Consider the following 17,361-nt stretch of genomic DNA (forward strand, 5'->3'; position numbering starts at 1 on the left):
GATGTTGAAGACGGTAGCGTTGAAATAAACATTTAATAAAATGAGTAAATTCAGGAATGTAAAGGTTGTTCTTGACAATATTCAGACTGAAAACTGTGACTCCCTTAACGGTGGCGATGCACTTTATTTCTGAAATGGTTTTTACGGTAAAGTAAATAAAGTGAAGGTGTTTTAACATGAGTCGGACTATCCCTTCACCTACAAAGATGCTTGCTTCAGCTTTGTACAACGTCGTCTAAGGTGCCATGCGATGTGGCGTGAAAAAATGCTTGAGGTTGTTTTCTCACAGCGGACACACGATTGCATGAGGGGTTCAGTGATGCACAGAGGCTCTGTGGGATCATCGTTGTCTTATAAAACACATTCAACTGACCCCAGTTCTTTACAGATACAGCAATTGAATATTTACACTCAAAACGATAAATAGCTAAAGAAACTCTCAATAACACATTTAAAAGAATAAATGATCAGTGTAAAACATAAAACGACACAACATTGTATCTTGTATGTGTGTAGTAACCAAAGCACCGGGTTAGCTTCTGCGATATGTTTCAAAGGGGAAGAAAAAGGTTTCTTTTTCAGATTGACTTTATGTTATTTCAATAGAATTTGTCTTTTTTTTCAGCACATGTATTTTCACATTGCAGTGATGTAATGATGGTTAGTCCAAAATACATCCACAAAACACTGACCGTGCTGTTCTACACAAAATGTTCAATTCTACCTGATCTATGGAGGGATGCAAGCTAAAATCATAAATGTCCCATCAAAGGGAAAAATAACTTGCATTTATCAGGAATCATGGAATGTGAAAAGGGTCGTCGACAAACTTGCAGAGAAGTATCTCTAATCTCTAGGGAGCTTTTTAACATTTCGATCGCTACCTATTTAGCGCTAAACAGGGGACTTACAACGTTAGCCGCTAGCTGGTGAAGAAAGTCGAGCAGCTAGCAGCTTAAAGCTTTTTTTTTTTTTTCTTTTTTCCAGCAGGTGGTGAAGGCTAAAAGACAGACAAAAAATACATGACTCCATGTTAATGCTAATGTGTCTTTTTCAATTAGGGGCCATTCTTTGCTAATTCTGATTAATGCAGCTTTGATGTTTCTTATTTCCTTTCTGAATAACCTACAACCTTGTTTCTTTTATGCCACTTATGCACTACATGATGTTACTACGGAGCGTATATAGTTATAGTGTTGTGTCTTAACCGATGCTCTATGCTGCAGGTGGGAGCTGCTAAATAACCAACTCAGTGTCTCTGAATTGAGAGAATCATCTGAAGTTGTGAACTGGCCCCCTGAAGGCCTGTCGTTGTGTTAATGCGAGAGCTGCAAACACAACCGGACACATCTGAGAAAAGCATTCAAGACTAAACCGTCTCTTTGTGTAACAGTGCCTTCCTCTGAACTGCAGGCCCAGCCAGACAGCGCCGCTGCAAATAAAGCCATTTCAAGTAGCCTCTATGTCCACGTGGACGTCCCCCTTTTCCTGTTCGACATCATTAGACAATCTGATTTGGTCTTAAAGTAATCTGTCTTCACATTAAATGACAAACTCCTCAATTTGTCGCACCACGTGCCAGTTAAACAGCAGTGCTTACAGACATGGCTCTTGAAGACGAGGGTGGTTTGACCTGCTCGCAGTGAGTTAGATTTCAAGTAAGGAGGCCCTGATTCGGACACAGAGGCTTAAAAATGAGATGTTTGAATCCAGCGCTTGATACGAGGAAAGCAACACTGGCAGAGAGGCGGACCCCATATCACACATACGCTAAACACACTATACATAAAGGATTATTTACAGAACGGCTAAGTCTCCTTTTTTCTCTTTCATACATCAGATCTTGGTACAAGTTTTGTTCGCTGAAAATCCACAAATCACTGGCTTCATCTTGGAAAAAGTCTCTTGCTCTCTCTGTCCGAGTACAGTTCAGGCCACTTTAGTATTGATTAATCGTCATGGACCTGCCATCCGTGGCATTCAAACACGGCTCAGTGCTGAAATACTGCAGCCGTATCCGATCCAGAGAATCCCTTTTAAATCAGCCGAGGGCAAGTAATCCATCCTAAGCCTCCATGAGAATGTATCCAAGTAGAATCAACATTACTCTTGGTGTGAATACATGAAGAGGATTGTTGCTCTTTCCAGCAGGGTTGTGAGGGAGCACAACCACGGTGAACAAAAGAAGCACAGGGCTATATACAACAACAAAAAGTTCTACCAGAGAAATTCCAAACAGTCCTGAAGACTCCCAAGAAGCCAGTAGTGCAGCACTTGACGTTAGCTTGAGGCGAATCGACCCCCTTTTTAAAACCAGCACTGATAAAAGGCGGAAAGCCAGCTGTCCGCGATCTCTCAACTGCAGCACAGCTGCTCCGACACCAGCAGGGTGTCGTAGCCGTAGATCTCCAGCAGGTGGAGCAGGAAGAGCCTGTCTCCATGAGGATCCAGACCCATGGCCCTCACGCTCTCCTGGGTCAGCGTGGGATCGGGGCTCCCTGCCACCTCGCCGAGGGTCTGGAAAATCCTGTTGTTCTGCTCCAGGAAAAACCTGCAGAAATCAACATTTAGAAAGAAGAGGGTGAGTAGTTTTACATGGCTCTTCACCCAGCTCCACAAATGCAATATATACTTGATTTGATTTATTTTTTTGCAGTTTCGAAAACCTCTATAAAGCTGACTTTTCCCCTTTTTGTTTTGTCCCCCTTGTCCTGTATGCTTTCCTCCTAGTCCCTGTAGTTTTCCTGTCTCTATACTGAACAGTAGCGGTGATGAGATGGAAAAAAAAAACAAACACCAAATGTGCCCTTTTGTGAGATTTGTTACCGGCAGTTACTGTGAGAGGAGGAGAAAGGGCGGGAGGCTCTGTCAGCCTCATTACCTCTTTGATTCCATTTTTCTAAGCTACCGCTGTGCTGACCGTTCTCATGAAAAGAGATCTGCTCTGCTTACTGTGGTTAATCAGAGTTTTCACTCTGCTGGTTAAATGTATGATGTTGTACTTACAGGATAAAGAGATCCTCTTCACTGGACACACAGTCTCCATTCTCCTCCTGGGAGTACAGCAACATCTGCCTGCACGCACACACACACACACACACTTTATTTCTAGCTGTTCCTTTGAAAACCTGCAAGAGACAATCTGTGATGAACATATGTATTGCCGGCTTGTGGTACACGTTGTGCAAGCAGCTCATAAATGTATACATTCAAATAGGATGAAATGCTGTGCATTAGTTGGGGACTATTTTCAGCCACAGATGCCACCTTTTGATGTATTTAGGCAGCAGGACGGTGTATCGTGTGCTTGATTCAAAATAAATGACAGTGGCCATGTTCATCGTAATGAGGGAACAAGTCATCAGGTGCTACAGTGCGGCTCACTGATGTGTTTTAGTAGATTAAATGAATTGATAGGTCTGGCCTTTTAAAGGATTTGTTGACAATAAAAAAAAAAATCAAAATACAACACCAGCCTTAGCCTTTAATTGCCACCCTGGTAATGAAGTAAAAGCGGTAGTCCTGGTTTTGGTAGTGTCACCTACCTCTGTTCAGTGAGTTTGCGATATTTCTCCCTGTCGGCGGTGCTGAGGCGGAGCAGAGGCTTCAGGCCGTCCCTGTAGGTCTTTACATTCTGATTGTCTACATACACATCATACAGATCCTTCTTCTCCTCAAAGATCTTCTCAGTTGTACCTAAGCATACAAACACACACACACACACACACACACACACACACACACACACACACACACACACACACACACACACACACACACACACACACACACACACACACACACACACACACACACACACACACACACAGGACCTCTAAGATTTAAGATACCATTCGTACCTGCAATAGATGTATGCTAGACCAACATGCTTCGAGCATCCACTTACACGCCACGTAGGAGAGCTCGTTCTCCAGGGCGCTGATGTCGGCCACGTTAACGTAGAAGAAGGGGCGGAACTCGGGCACAGCCTCGCCGATCCCAGGGATGGAGATGTTTGCCAGGCAACAGCAGCAGTACACTGAGAGGGAGGAGCGGGTGGAGGGTGAGATTAGCAAAATGAATGCATGAGTGTGGCAGAGATGGATGTGCATGACATGTGGGCTGTCCAACACTGATACAGCTGGAGAGAAACTGCATGTGCGCTGATGTGAAATCCCCAGACTCGATACAATAAAACAAGACAGTTTCTGCAGTGTGTGTGTGTGTGAGCTTTTTAAAAAGTTAAATTGTGAAAATGATCTTTATTTTCTTTTATGATGATTTTAAAATTTTGGGAAATGCACTATCTTGACAAGAGATCGATGACAATAGAGTGCTGCAAGGACCGCACTGGTTCCCACAGCAAAAAGCCAATGGGACTTTTCCATTCTTCTATTTCCACTTCTATTCAAATGAGTACATTCTCACCTCTGTAGCAGACCACGCCCACGGGTGGAGGGGAGAAGATGAGGATGCGCCTGCGGAGGAGAGCCAGTTTCCACAGCACCATGATCTGCTCCCCAAAGAAGCGGATGAACTGGGACATGCAGCCTGCAGGGTGGGTGATCTGGTCCACAGGTATTCAAACACAGAGGCGCACAAGGGTACTGAGTCACACAGTGTGAAAAAACGGCAGCAGACGCAGCTGTAGAAGTGTAAATGGCCTTCCTACCTTCATCTCAGGGTGCATGCAGTGGTTGATAGCTGCTCCCCAGGCATTGGTTGGACATGCAGTGACCACACCATCACCACTGGGGGGCAGAAGTGCTCTCTTGTCCTCATAGAAGGCCTCCAGGGGAGAGTAGTGGCCTGGGGACTGAAGCTGGAGCCTGTGGCAGGGGACAAAAAAAGAAGAAGACTTTCAGTGAATCATTAAATATTTACTGGTCTTGATTTTAGACTCAACCTCTCTTAAAGTAGAATATTATCTGATTGTGACTGACTCTTACTATTATATTCATCTGGGATTAAATCACTTTTTAATAATATTTTATTTATAGTTTTCCCATCATATCACAAACCAACAAAATCATAAGAACCGTATCCATCTATTTCTTCATCTAAAAAAAGAAGTCATATAAAATACACAAAAAGAAGGAAAAAATATAAAAAAATAAAAGATCATTCCTGCAGCTGTTATGATACAATACATTATCAAATTATAAATTATTATATGCAGCTCATTGCTTGATTTCACTCATAAGGTTTTCATCTTAAAATCTTTAAGATTGCCATTTTTTGTCTGACAATCAGACAAAGATATTCGATTTACAATAATATAAAACAGAGAAAAGCAGCAAAAAATCCTCACATTTGAGCAAATAGAACCAGCAAATGTTTGACATGTTTGCTTGATAAATGAATTGCTTATCAAAAGTAATGCAAACAAGCTTTCGGTCTGCATGCAAGCATTTTTCTTTAATGTGTCAGCTGCTGTACAAATGGTTATATACACATTTAAGGCTGCAATTATTCTATGCCAAGACACATCTCCATCTCCTCATTCCTATCCTTGTTAGCATCCGTAGCATGTCCCTGCAAAGCTAATGAGTTCTGTTAGCTGCAAATGCCAAGAGAGGACACATCAGAAATATAGGGAAGGAGGGATAGGAAAAAAAGGGGAGAGAGTATCCACAAATTCTTAAATATCTTAACCACCTCATGACCAACACTGAGCCCTTTTATATAACTGCCAAGGCAGTCAGCAGATGGGGAATCTGGAGCGAGCTACTTGGGTAATGATGAGTAAGGAGCGTGACCTCAGCATGACTGGAGGCCAGGCGAGGCTGGGAGTGTGGGAACAGGAGAGGGGAGAGGGGAGAGGGCTGGGGGGGAGCAGAGAGAAAGGGGGACAGAATATAGAGAGAGCTGTGTTCAAAGACAGAGTGTGACATTGGTGTGACAAATCTAGGGATGAAACACCGAAGTTCATGGCCCTGTACACGGCAGCACCATTATTAATGGGGGGGTTTCAGGATAATAGAAGTGTAGCGCTGTTGAGGGAGAGAAAACGGGAGTCACGGAAAGTGTGAGTGTTCTATTTGAGATGAGGGAAAAGAGAGAAGAAGAGGAACTAGGCTGAGGAGGGTCAAAAAGGCCCACGAGCGGCCCCTAGTGGCCATATGTGAACTTACCTGGACTCATATCGCCATACATGAAACCTTTTACTACTAATGATAGTAGTGGTTGTGGTGTCTTGGGACAAACTCTTAGAGGGAAAAAAATGAATAACTTATAAGAGACTTTGTTAATCAATGAATCATTTCAAGTCATTCCTTAAGCCAAAAAATCTAATAAAAAATACATGATCCAGCTTCTTAAAATGAGGTTTTTCTTTTGTTCTATGAACTAATAGACTCTTTAAATTTAAATCTCAACCTCTAAGCCAACAGGGGAAGTCCTTAAAAGTGTGCTGAAAACATGGAAAGCATCTACAGTTCCACAATCTCCTGAGGAAGTGTTAGGTGATAAAACTCCAGACCTGCTACTAAATGGACATTGTGGTGAGGTTGTTATTGTCGGACTGAGTATCTTTGGGATTTGAAGCGCCGGTTGGATGAACCAAGCTATTTCAAGTTGTCGCTTTGTGACTGTTTGCATTTTCCACTATTTTGTGACACTGAAGTTTTTCTGTCTTCAGTTCAGTGAACGTAACCGCTCCTGCCAAGCCGATCGCTCCGTTGTACGAGCCAGCTCCTCTTACCTAACCTGGTGCTCCAGAAAGCTCATGTAGCGGTAGAGCAGGGTGTAGGAAGGAGACAGGATCCCCACCGACTTCATCCTCGCCCCCCTCTCCACCGCGCTCTCCACCGCCATGTTGGCAAAGCAGGCGAGGCCAAAGTAGCAGCCCTTCCGGAAGTAGCTGTGGATGGATGGAGGGGAGAGAGGGAGACAGGCGAAGCCATGAGTCATGAAAAGCAAAGGCTCTGCCAGATGGCTGGACTTCTTTTTTTTTGCCAGGCAACACTTTTGTGTTGCTCTGTCCTGCCAGGACGAAGACATGGGGCCGCATCCTAATACAGAAAATGAGCTTCCTCCCCTTGGTAATGTCCTACAGCATGTAATAAGAAGGTGAACAACTTCCTCTACTGTGCAAAATGGTCAGACTGATCGCGCTTACATGAAGTCTGTGGTGACCCGGTGGGAGCCGCTGGCGATGGCCTTGAACTCCACTCCTTCCAGGTCCATGTCTTTGGGCAGACACCACTCCAGCATGTTTCCTATCACACCCACACAACAGAGAGGTACGATGAAAAACACAGAGGCGAGCAGACAAAGCACCGGACGGTAAATATATACTATCACCATTTCATTTCGTGCTCATGAAACCACGGGGACACAGACCGACTGGATTCCTGACGCTCGAGAGGCAGCTGAGCAAATACGGTCTGATGGGAGGTGGTTCTCGATGTAATCATTAGCTACACTTAACAGTCAGTGGAGTGTTTTGCCGTTAACGTGAGTTCCATTCATCAGATTGACAGGTCCGACAGGTCTGTATCATCCACCTGCAGCTGAACACGACAAGATGCTCTAGTACCACTTTGACAGCGGTTGTTGACTTAAAGTGTTTAGCTTTAAGTATCGTGCAGTGCAAAGTGCCTATCACAGCTATTTCCTGTACGGACAGACCAGTATCAAAAGGCCCCGAGAGACATCACATTACTCTGTCATGATATACTTTAAATCCCATTTGAAGCACAAAATCAGAATGCTTTGCTTTGTGATGTATCATGTGTGGCCCTTGTTGCTTTACTGCATTCTGTAAGAAATCCTCAAATAATGATTCCCTCCTTCAGCCTTATGCCACATTATTATTGGTGAAGTATGAAAATGAATCCTAATCCTAATCCTCTACTTGCTCTGGTTCAGAGTATAGACTCAGAAACAGTCGAGGAAATCTTTCGGTTTCATTTGTTCACTTAAAAAAAGGAACCGTCGGCGTGTCTTAATGACATTGTTGCATGTTTAACCCTCGTTTCTTCCCCCATTTCCTGTCACTCCTCTGCTGCACTACCTGATAAAAAAGCTACAATTCAAACCTTTTTCTGCCACAATAACACCCTTAAAAAACAACTTGCACCAGGTAAGTAGGCACATAAACTACACCTGAAGTGTTTTTGGGTGGATTGCACCTCTTCAAGTAAGCAGAAGTGGAGCTTTTTTTTTGTATCCAGCCAACACTCTGACACAACATTCACATGTTGTGATGTGGAAGCATGGGTATATTTTAACATAAGAGTGGCCTTTTTGAGTGCACACACTAGATATTTTGGTGTAAGCACTGAAATTATGGCTCTGTGTAATTTGTTACACACTGTTTCTACAGGTACACATATAATGATGCACCACAGCCAACTCTCTTAATATATTAATATATTATATTATAGATCTTCCTACTGTATATTCTGTAAACATATACAGTATTTTTCCTATTTGTCAAAGCCCCAATTAGACTGTGTCACATGGTGGTGGTGGAGTACTGATATTAGTGACCCTTCCACTGAGCAAACATTTAAAAAGTATTGTTATAATCTGTTATAACTCCACTCTTTTCTCCTGGTCTCGTGTCAATCTGACGTGCTGCATAATCATAAAGCACCTGCAGCTCCACCCTGCAGGGAATCTCCTCTGACGCAATCAAGTCACGTTTCCCCTGACATGTTCAACCATTTCATCTTAGGATTCTTAAATTGCTTAGCCCTCTACGGAAGTAACCTGATCGGCTGCTTTTTCACAGGGGCTCAGCCTGTCTTCAACGTACCCCTCATTAAAAATGTATAGAGCTGCTCTGCAGAAACAGCCGGATGATTGATTTCCATCACAGAACTCAACCTGACATCTTGACTTGTCAGGCTAGAGGTGGCTTTTAATAATGTTATTAATGTACCTAAACGTGTTGCCGGGTCAGAAAAAGCCACACCTGTAGGAGAAGGTTTCTGCAGACTTGGTAAAAACACGCGCTCTTCATTTTGGGCGTCAGACACATTGCTTGCATTAGACGAGTCAGGCTTCATCTGTTTTTATCTCTTCCTGGCTATGCACATGATCCCTTCCCTTCATTCTGTCGGCAGTTTAATATAGCAACGATAATTCCATGCTGGTGTAGTTGATGTCCCACCTGATCTGGTATTGAACGCAACCACAAAGACCGACACAATCTGGTCCTGTTCCTCCCATTTCACCATCCTGTCTTCCAGCGACACCTCCATCGATCCTGAATCCGAGAGATGATCTTCGTTGCCGGAGTGCAGGGCTTCATCCTCGCCCATCGGGTCGCTGGAGGTCGCGGGTGGGGCGCTGCAGCCGTCTGCGTTGGATACAGACCTGCGGTGAGTGGGACCCCCTGGACCGCTGCTCCACCCAAGCCCCGGCGCGGAGCATCCTGATGGGGCACGGCTGTTGGAGGGGCTCGCCAGTCGCTCCTTGGTGTGTACCGCCGCCGGTGCCGCTCCGCCGGGCTTCTCCGCGGACGGAACCTCCTCCCAGTCCAGCAGAGGGGCTCGGTCCGACCGCTCCACCATCCTGTCGGCGGTCCCGCCTCGTCAGTCTCACAGATTGTAAATGATGTCTCAGCCGACGGGCACCAGGTCCATACGCTGATAATTATAGCTTAAAGCAATTCCCGCATTGTAAAGTCATTCTTTACTGCTCAGAACGGTTGCATTTTGCATCAAATTAATGTTGCGCGTTGCAGCGTTCACATCTGTCTTTATAATCTTTCTTGTCTGAGGTGGTCATAAATGTGATGCTGTTGGGAGAGGGCAACTCCTTCGTCTAATGTGAGTTGCATTCAAAACAATTCACCCGTTACTGTCACCTTCCCTTTAACAGAGAATAGCTATTGAACATTTGGGAACAGGACACCGTTTTGGCTTCTTGAACGTACCCTGTACCACAGCGTCGAGATGAATCTTTCTTTCACGAGCAGCACTTTCGATGAAAATATTTATGTTTTTATTAAGCACATTCAAGTGTTTGAATCTAAAATACTGTTAATGTGTTGACTATATTCTTATTATTTTTAAAACGTGTCCTTTTAGTTGCTATTTGTCAATTTTACATTTAACCATCCTTTTTATTTTAAATGTGTCGAATGTTGCGAAACAAAACAAACTCGAGGCGAGAGTTGGCGACATAGTTCAGCGACACGTCAACCACACGGAAGAAGGTGCCTCTCCAACCTGCCACTGAACTGCTGATTGAAGGGCCGTAGTCTTATCGAAATGGGTCAGTATTTTAACCATTGGTCATTAAAATATGTATTTGACCTTTGAGTACCTATAACCTACATGCGTATGAATAACTAGACAACGGTTTATCTCCGTTTTGTATCTGTATCTTCGTTTAACGCGCAGTGCGACTGTCGCCTGCTAGCTAGCTAGCTAACGTTAGATAGCTATTTACTGGTGTTTTAATGGTGTTTTGGTGTGGACAGCTCCTTAACGTTTTGTCTCCGAGCTATTCGGGCTAACCGTTTTTATAATATCTACAAAGACATAAGAGAAAAGCGGGTCAACTTGCAGTCTTCAGTGAATTCAGTCATGCCATAACGTCAGCAGCTAAGCTAACCATAGCTAACCTGCTTAACTACCTGAGTAATACTGACAGGGATCAGGCCCCTGTCATACAAACAATCTAATTCATTCACGTTGAATTCAGCCTCATATCTTTTGGGACTTTATTTGGGTTTATCTGTTTCTGTAATCCTCGTAGAAGATAAAGTAACTATTATGTTGGCAGGTGATTTACCATCGGTTAACTATTGTATGTTTATTATTTGAGTTATTATTAAGTTATTGCAAATCAAAAAAGGTTGAATAATGCCCACCATTGGGAAATAGAGCCCAAAGTGCCGTTTTATTTTCTATCCATCCGCTAATCAAGAGCTTTATTCTTCTGTTGGACCATTGTGTAGGTGGTTTCTTCTCCAATCTCTTCTCGGGCCTGTTTGGCACCAGGGAGATGAGGATCCTGATCCTGGGTTTGGACGGAGCAGGAAAAACGACCATTCTGTACCGGCTGCAGGTTGGAGAAGTGGTCACCACAATCCCCAGTATGTACTCTGTGTTCTCCTTACACAACATCCTTAGATTCATATTCAGCTTAACGCTCGCTTTGTAAACGCAGGCAACCAGTCTAGTCAACATTCTTCTCTTTGACACACACGTTTTGACTGGAGAGAAGTTAACAAAGAAATCAAGCTTCACAGGATTGAATTGATTATATTTGACATTTGGGATACCGGGAGAAAAACAAATAGTTTGATTAAAAGGCCGTCATAATAAAAAAAGATTTGTACAATGTACCCGTCAGTTTGTCTACAGACATATTTGTTCTACTGCAAAGCAAGTTCATTTTGCCTGATCAAAATCACGAGTCAAAGACTTGACAAATACATTTATTCACTATACGTTCCAAATCTTTCTTTCATTTTAGTCTCTACAAAAACAGCATATTTTTCTCATGACTGTGTATTTTAGTGCATATCTTAGGGTACATCCCAAGTCTCTTAATTGTCATTTCCTCGCTCCTCGCTTGAACCGGAAGTTTTTCTGCGCCGCCATATTGACGGCCGTCCCAAAGCTCTTATTTAGCTCGGAGGAGCAAGGAGGGATCTCTGAGGAGCCATGAGCGAGACGCACGAGAACAGCCTTCCAGGAAGTGATTTGACGGCCGACACGCCCCCTCATTGTTCAACAGTTATGTGATTGGACGCTGCAGCTGAACAGACTGATATTTTTTCTAAATATCACTGGAGTTTCATACCAGACTGAAGAAAGATCACAGATTAAACTCTAGTTTTATATTTGATTAGTTTTCTGATCCGTTTTAAATATATGATTATTGTAGACTGAACATCAAAAGGACCACAAACAACTTTCTTCATTTATTAGAAAAATGTGTCTTTACATGATCTGATATTTCCGATAACTTTTATTACAGATACAATTAAAGTCAGAGAGCTTTTTACATAATTTATCATCATTTCATTCAGTCACGTGAGGCTGATCATTCCTAAGTGTTTGAGTTTCATCATTTAAGTTTAACCTGAAACATGGAGCCTAATAAATTAATCCCAGTGTTCAAGAGAAACCATAATCATATTCTGGGTTATATAATAATGACATCACAATTTCAAAATGTACAGACGCAGATAATTCATAAATAAGTTAAACACATTCCGTCGGTAGAAATCGATCCTGCGCTTATAAACAGGACAGTTTGTTAAAGAGTCGATGATTACTGTGTCTTTATTAGTTATTACTATTATTAGTTACTATGACAGTGATCATGTGAACAGACACAAACTTCTCAAAAGACTCTTCAGCTGTTAAAGCCGACTGACAAGCTGATCCAGCTGTGATCAGCGGCCGCCGTCATCAGAAACAGACGTGGCTTCACGTGATGCTTTAGAGGAAAGGACGTCTCATGTCATATATCCTCGTTTCCTCTCTCCTCGCATGGTTTCCTCACATCCCTGGTGGGAGGGACTAAGACGAAAGGACGCAAGTGAGGGAAACGGGGATGCAATTAAGAGACTTGGGATGTACCCGGAGTCACAGTACTCCAGACTAGATGGTGGTATTAATCAGGCTCATATTCTCTGCTCTGATTGTGTCCATTTGGATTTCTCTCCGCACAGCAATCGGCTTCAATGTTGAGACAGTCACATACAAAAATCTGAAGTTCCAGGTCTGGGATCTGGGCGGACAGACGAGTATCAGGTAGGTTGTAAGTGGCAGGTGTTGGTTCTGCTGATTGTGTGGGCGTCTATGTATGTCGACCACGGACATAGCTCCCAGCATCTTTGAGATAGCTTCTTGGGTATAAACAGAGAAGTCAAGTTTTTGTATATATACAATATTTATATATTCATTCTTGCATCTCGCTCACTCACTCTTTGATGGACCTTCTCGTCTCCTCGCTCTCCTTCACAGGCCTTACTGGCGATGTTATTACTCGAACACAGATGCAGTCATCTACGTCGTTGACAGCAGCGACCGCGACAGGATGGGCATCTCAAAGTCTGAGTTGGTGGCCATGTTGGAGGTGAGTGGGCTTATTCTCAACTATAACCTAAACACATTGAACCATGTCAGATGTGAGGAGATTTCATCACAAGCTCCAACCATCATGCTAACGGCAGAGCTGATGGGATGTGTAGCACTCTGTCCAGATGGGAACTATTCAACGATTATTAGGTACATTTCCATGACATCGAATGTCCGCAAAGGATCGCAAAGGATCAGTTCTAGTCCCCGTGAGATAAACCCTCACATCTCCTCTACTGCCACCTTGAGGTCACATTATCCATTTGTCCAAAACTACAACGGAACAGGATATTGTTAGAGTATTTGTTAGATGTCCTTATAAATTGGTGTATTGTAATTTAAGCTTAAACTGTGAGCAAATAAAATAATTTGACTCTTATAAGAAACTGGAAATGTAATGAGTAGTTAATGTGGAAATCTATTACCACAGAATTTACAACATAAAAGTATTTCACATAGAAAAACTGTCGTACTTTTTTGTTTTGTTGATTTTTGTAGGTTAACAAAATCCAATTTTACAATAGTCAAAAAATATAATACACTTTTTTTAGGTTGCTCAGGTCAAAACAATCTTGCTGCTTAAACGGCATTTGTCAAATCCAAATGCCAATATTCAAAATTAACAATTCAACATTTTTAACATCCGGGGCACTTGTTTTTTATGTTTTCTGGAAATTTCAGAGAGCAAAACTAAAATGAGTTATAAAATGAGTGGTAGTTAACTCAGGGTGGTTAACCTGTTTTTTGCTTTTACAGATACTTTTAGCTGCCACATGACAAATCTGTGTCTCTCTCGCTACATCATTTTGTGGCCTTGTGTTTTCTCCAGGAGGAAGAGCTGAAGAAAGCTATCCTGGTGGTATTTGCAAATAAACAGGATATGGACCAGGCAATGACGCCCGCTGAGGTGGCCAACTCGTTGGGCCTTCCCGCCCTCAAAGACAGAAAATGGCAGATCTTCAAGACCTCGGCCACAAAGGGCACAGGTCTGGATGAGGCAATGGAATGGTAGGTTTTACCATACTTACTATGTAGAGAAGTGATAGAAACGGGAGTAAAATATTATTAAATATGTGTGAAGTAGGAAGAAGTCAACATCCTATGAGATGTCTGCTGTGGTGAGAGACATGAGTTATGTTTATTTTCATCCAGAACGACATTTGTATTGATCATATTTCCCAGTCAACGGTGAGCACACCAGCCATGTTAAAGCAAGTGACGACGTGGAGAGCTCGTCAAGACGCTACGCATGCTCTTCAGTATTGGTTGATTATTGCGCAACATGTTATCTTTGTGTTTCGGCTGAACTCTATGTGCTCTCTGTCCTCGTAGGCTGGTGGAATCCCTGAAGAGTCGGCAGTAAAGGCTCCCACCCGTTCTGTATATACTCCTGACCTCTGACCCTTCGGTATGAAGCCTTGTGACTGACCTTTCCCTTAATCCCACTTTCCTCTGGACCCCCCTCCCCCCCCCAATTGCACTCCTCCCCACCTCCTCCCCGCCTGAAGCCTTGGCCAAGCCCTTCCAATTCCTAACGCCAACGCCTTTCAAGTCTGGGACTTACTAGTGAAGGCTGCAGTAACGTCTGGACCGGGCACACACACACACACACTCCCACTGCTGGTGGCACGAGTGAGGCTTTAAAAGCGCTGTACCACTCGAGTGATGGACAAGTTAGTATCTACATTTGTGTGTTTTGGAAATGCAAAGAAATTTCCTCAACACCTGTGGGGGGAAAAAAAAAAGACGTGTTAAATGTTGCTAATTGTACGAAGTGTCAACACTGAAGTATGCTACCATGGATTACGAGGAGTCTATAAATACGGCTCCTTGAGAAGCCCGTCCAGTCTGATCCTCTGTAGCGATCTTGAAGCCCAGAAGATGATCCGTAGTCCCCCATGTGAGCAAAGGTGCAATGCCCATCCACCGGGAGGCCGCAGACGTCACCAGAGGTTCCACAGTACAAATGTCAGTCCTGCTCCTGAACTAAGCGACCGGAGATGAAGACACGTCATCACGGAGACGCAACTGCTCGATTGCCAACTCATTAGACCATTTTTGATCTTATGCTGGACTTGCACTACCTCTGTCTGTGTACAATTGGCCGGCTTGTAGAAAATGTTCTCATTTATTTTTGGAAATTGAAAATTTGGCCTCCATCAGTGGAAAAGTACTACACATCCACTACATGTCCTCTGGCCAAGTGTTACTGCAGCCTGGGCTGTTTTTGTACTATATAGTCAGGCAGATACATGGATTTCTATGTTTTTTTTCCTCTTGTTCATTTGTGTTCTCTTTTTAAAAAATAATTTAGTAGGTAAAGCTTTTTCTCTTTTGAAATTCTTGAATGCATCTTTGGCACATTAGTCATTTAGTTACTGAACACTAACTGTCTGCTCAGTTTTATGGTTGCATATTTATATCTGCTTGTACAGTGAAAATGATTCTCAGTAAAGATTGCTATCGGTGATTGTACCATTCTGTGTTCAAGACGGTTTGATTTTCAAAACTGAGGTAACAGAATTCGGATGATCTCTAAAAATGACATCTTTTTGATAACAAGTTGTACATTCAACTGCACGGGATATACATCAGAGGATAGTTCTACTTTTAGTTTACAGCAGGAAAATTAAACTTAGAGTTCATATGAACAGATTAGCGATACAGAGACATCCTGCTGTGTAACAGCGATTACAAGATTTCTAATTCTTTTTACACGTTGAAAAAAAGAGGAAAAAGTCATATAGTATGTCTAAAAAGTCATAGTATAGTATGTTGAAAAAAGGTTTTTAAAAGTCATGGTATAGTACGTTAAAAAAATTAATATAGTATCTTAGTATTGTATGTCGAAAAAACTCAAGTATCATGGAAAAGAATTTTGAAAAAAGTTGTATTTTATCTTGTAAAACGAGATATAACATATGTCATAGTATATAATATATTTAAAAAAGTCATGGTATTAGAAAAAGTAATAGTGTCAAAAGTTTTTAAAAACTCATTGGGCCTTCCCGCCCTCAAAGACAGAAAATGGCAGATCTTCAAGACCTCAAAGGGCACACGGTCTTGATCTGGTTACCATACAGAGAAGTGATAGAAATGGGAGTAAATTATTATTAAATATGTGTGAAGTAGGAAGAAGTCAACATCCTATGAGATGTCTGCTGTGGTGAGAGACATGAGTTATGTTTATTTTCATCCAGAACGACATTTGTATTGATCATATTTCCCAGTCAACGGTGAGCACACCAGCCATGTTAAAGCAAGAGACGACGTGGAGAGCTCGTCAAGACGCTCATGACGCTACGCATGCTCTTCAGTATTGGTTGATTATTGCGCAACATGTTATCTTTGTGTTTCGGCTGAACTCTATGTGCTCTCTGTCCTCGTAGGCTGGTGGAATCCCTGAAGAGTCGGCAGTAAAGGCTCCCACCCGTTCTGTATATACTCCTGACCTCTGACCCCCTTTCCACTGGACCCCCCCGATTACACTCCAGCCCACCTGAAGCCTTACAACGCCTTTCAAGTCTGGGACTTACAAGTGAAGGCTGCAGTAACGTCTGGACCGGAGACACACTCCCACTGCTGGTGGCACGAGTGAGGGTTTTAGAGAGCGGTTATTATCTACAGTTCTGTAAATGCAAAACAAATCCTCAACACCTATGAACAGATGTGTTAAATGTTGCCAATTCTACTGGGCTGGTTTTGTACTATATAGTCAGGCAGATTCAATGTCATGGATTTCTATTGTTTTTGTTCATTTCTGTTCTCCCCAAAAAAAGAATTCATAATTTAAATCCTTTTTCATGGATTTCTTGACTGCAGCGTTTGGCCCATTAGTGACTTAGTTACTGATCACTAACTGTGTGCTGTTTTATGGTTGCATATATATATCTGCTTGTACAGTGAGAATGAGTTGCTACCAGTGATTGTAGCATTCTGTGTTTGTTTTTTTCAAAATTGTGATACCAGAACACGAACGATCAGTAAAAATGTCTCATCCTTTTAATTACAAAAAGTACGTTTAACTGCACAGGATATAAATCTGAGGACAAGTCTACACTTTGTTCACCGCCGGAAAATAAAACATTTAGTTCCTATGAACTGATGTCGTAAGTAATGCAGAGACATCCTGCCGTTAAACAGCAGTTACACAATATCTCATTTTTAAAATCTTATGTAAGATCACGAAGTGAGACGTGTCTCTGAATCTGCAGCCAGTTAACCCACAAAGAGCATGGACCATGTCCAGCTAAAGCACAGGAGTCACTTTCCTGGGTTAACTGGACCAGCGTTCGATCCCACCTAG

The 17,361-nt window shown here is 42.6% G+C and overlaps 2 protein-coding genes across 3 annotated transcripts; one reads left to right on the forward strand and one right to left on the reverse strand.

Moving 5' to 3' along the window:
- Nucleotides 1-2,355: 2,355 nt before the first annotated feature.
- Nucleotides 2,356-9,524, reverse strand: LOC306713710 (DENN domain-containing protein 11-like; the record flags this gene model as incomplete). Its single annotated transcript, XM_079183517.1, has 9 exons — nucleotides 2,356-2,551; nucleotides 3,007-3,075; nucleotides 3,546-3,696; nucleotides 3,908-4,039; nucleotides 4,429-4,567; nucleotides 4,673-4,829; nucleotides 6,704-6,862; nucleotides 7,121-7,220; nucleotides 9,122-9,524. 9 exons carry the CDS (start codon nucleotides 9,522-9,524, stop codon nucleotides 2,356-2,358), a joined length of 1,506 nt encoding a protein of 501 aa, XP_079039643.1.
- A 623-nt stretch (nucleotides 9,525-10,147) lies between these two features.
- Nucleotides 10,148-16,571, forward strand: arl1 (ADP-ribosylation factor-like 1). Of its 2 annotated transcripts, XM_079183612.1 has the most exons (7): nucleotides 10,148-10,230; nucleotides 10,919-11,056; nucleotides 12,647-12,728; nucleotides 12,942-13,053; nucleotides 13,885-14,063; nucleotides 14,388-14,463; nucleotides 16,445-16,571. In XM_079183612.1, exons 1-6 carry the CDS (start codon nucleotides 10,227-10,229, stop codon nucleotides 14,416-14,418), a joined length of 546 nt encoding a protein of 181 aa, XP_079039738.1. In that variant the 5' UTR covers nucleotides 10,148-10,226; the 3' UTR covers nucleotides 14,419-14,463; nucleotides 16,445-16,571. The 2 variants fall into 2 exon arrangements, with proteins under 2 accessions (XP_079039738.1, XP_079039737.1); XM_079183611.1 differs by lacking the exon at nucleotides 16,445-16,571 and having other exon boundaries at nucleotides 14,388-15,530.
- The last annotated feature ends 790 nt before the right edge of the window (nucleotides 16,572-17,361 follow it).

Source organism: Pholis gunnellus (assembly GCF_910591455.1).
Source record: "Pholis gunnellus genome assembly, chromosome: 22".
NCBI classification, from domain to species: Eukaryota; Metazoa; Chordata; class Actinopteri; order Perciformes; family Pholidae; genus Pholis; species Pholis gunnellus.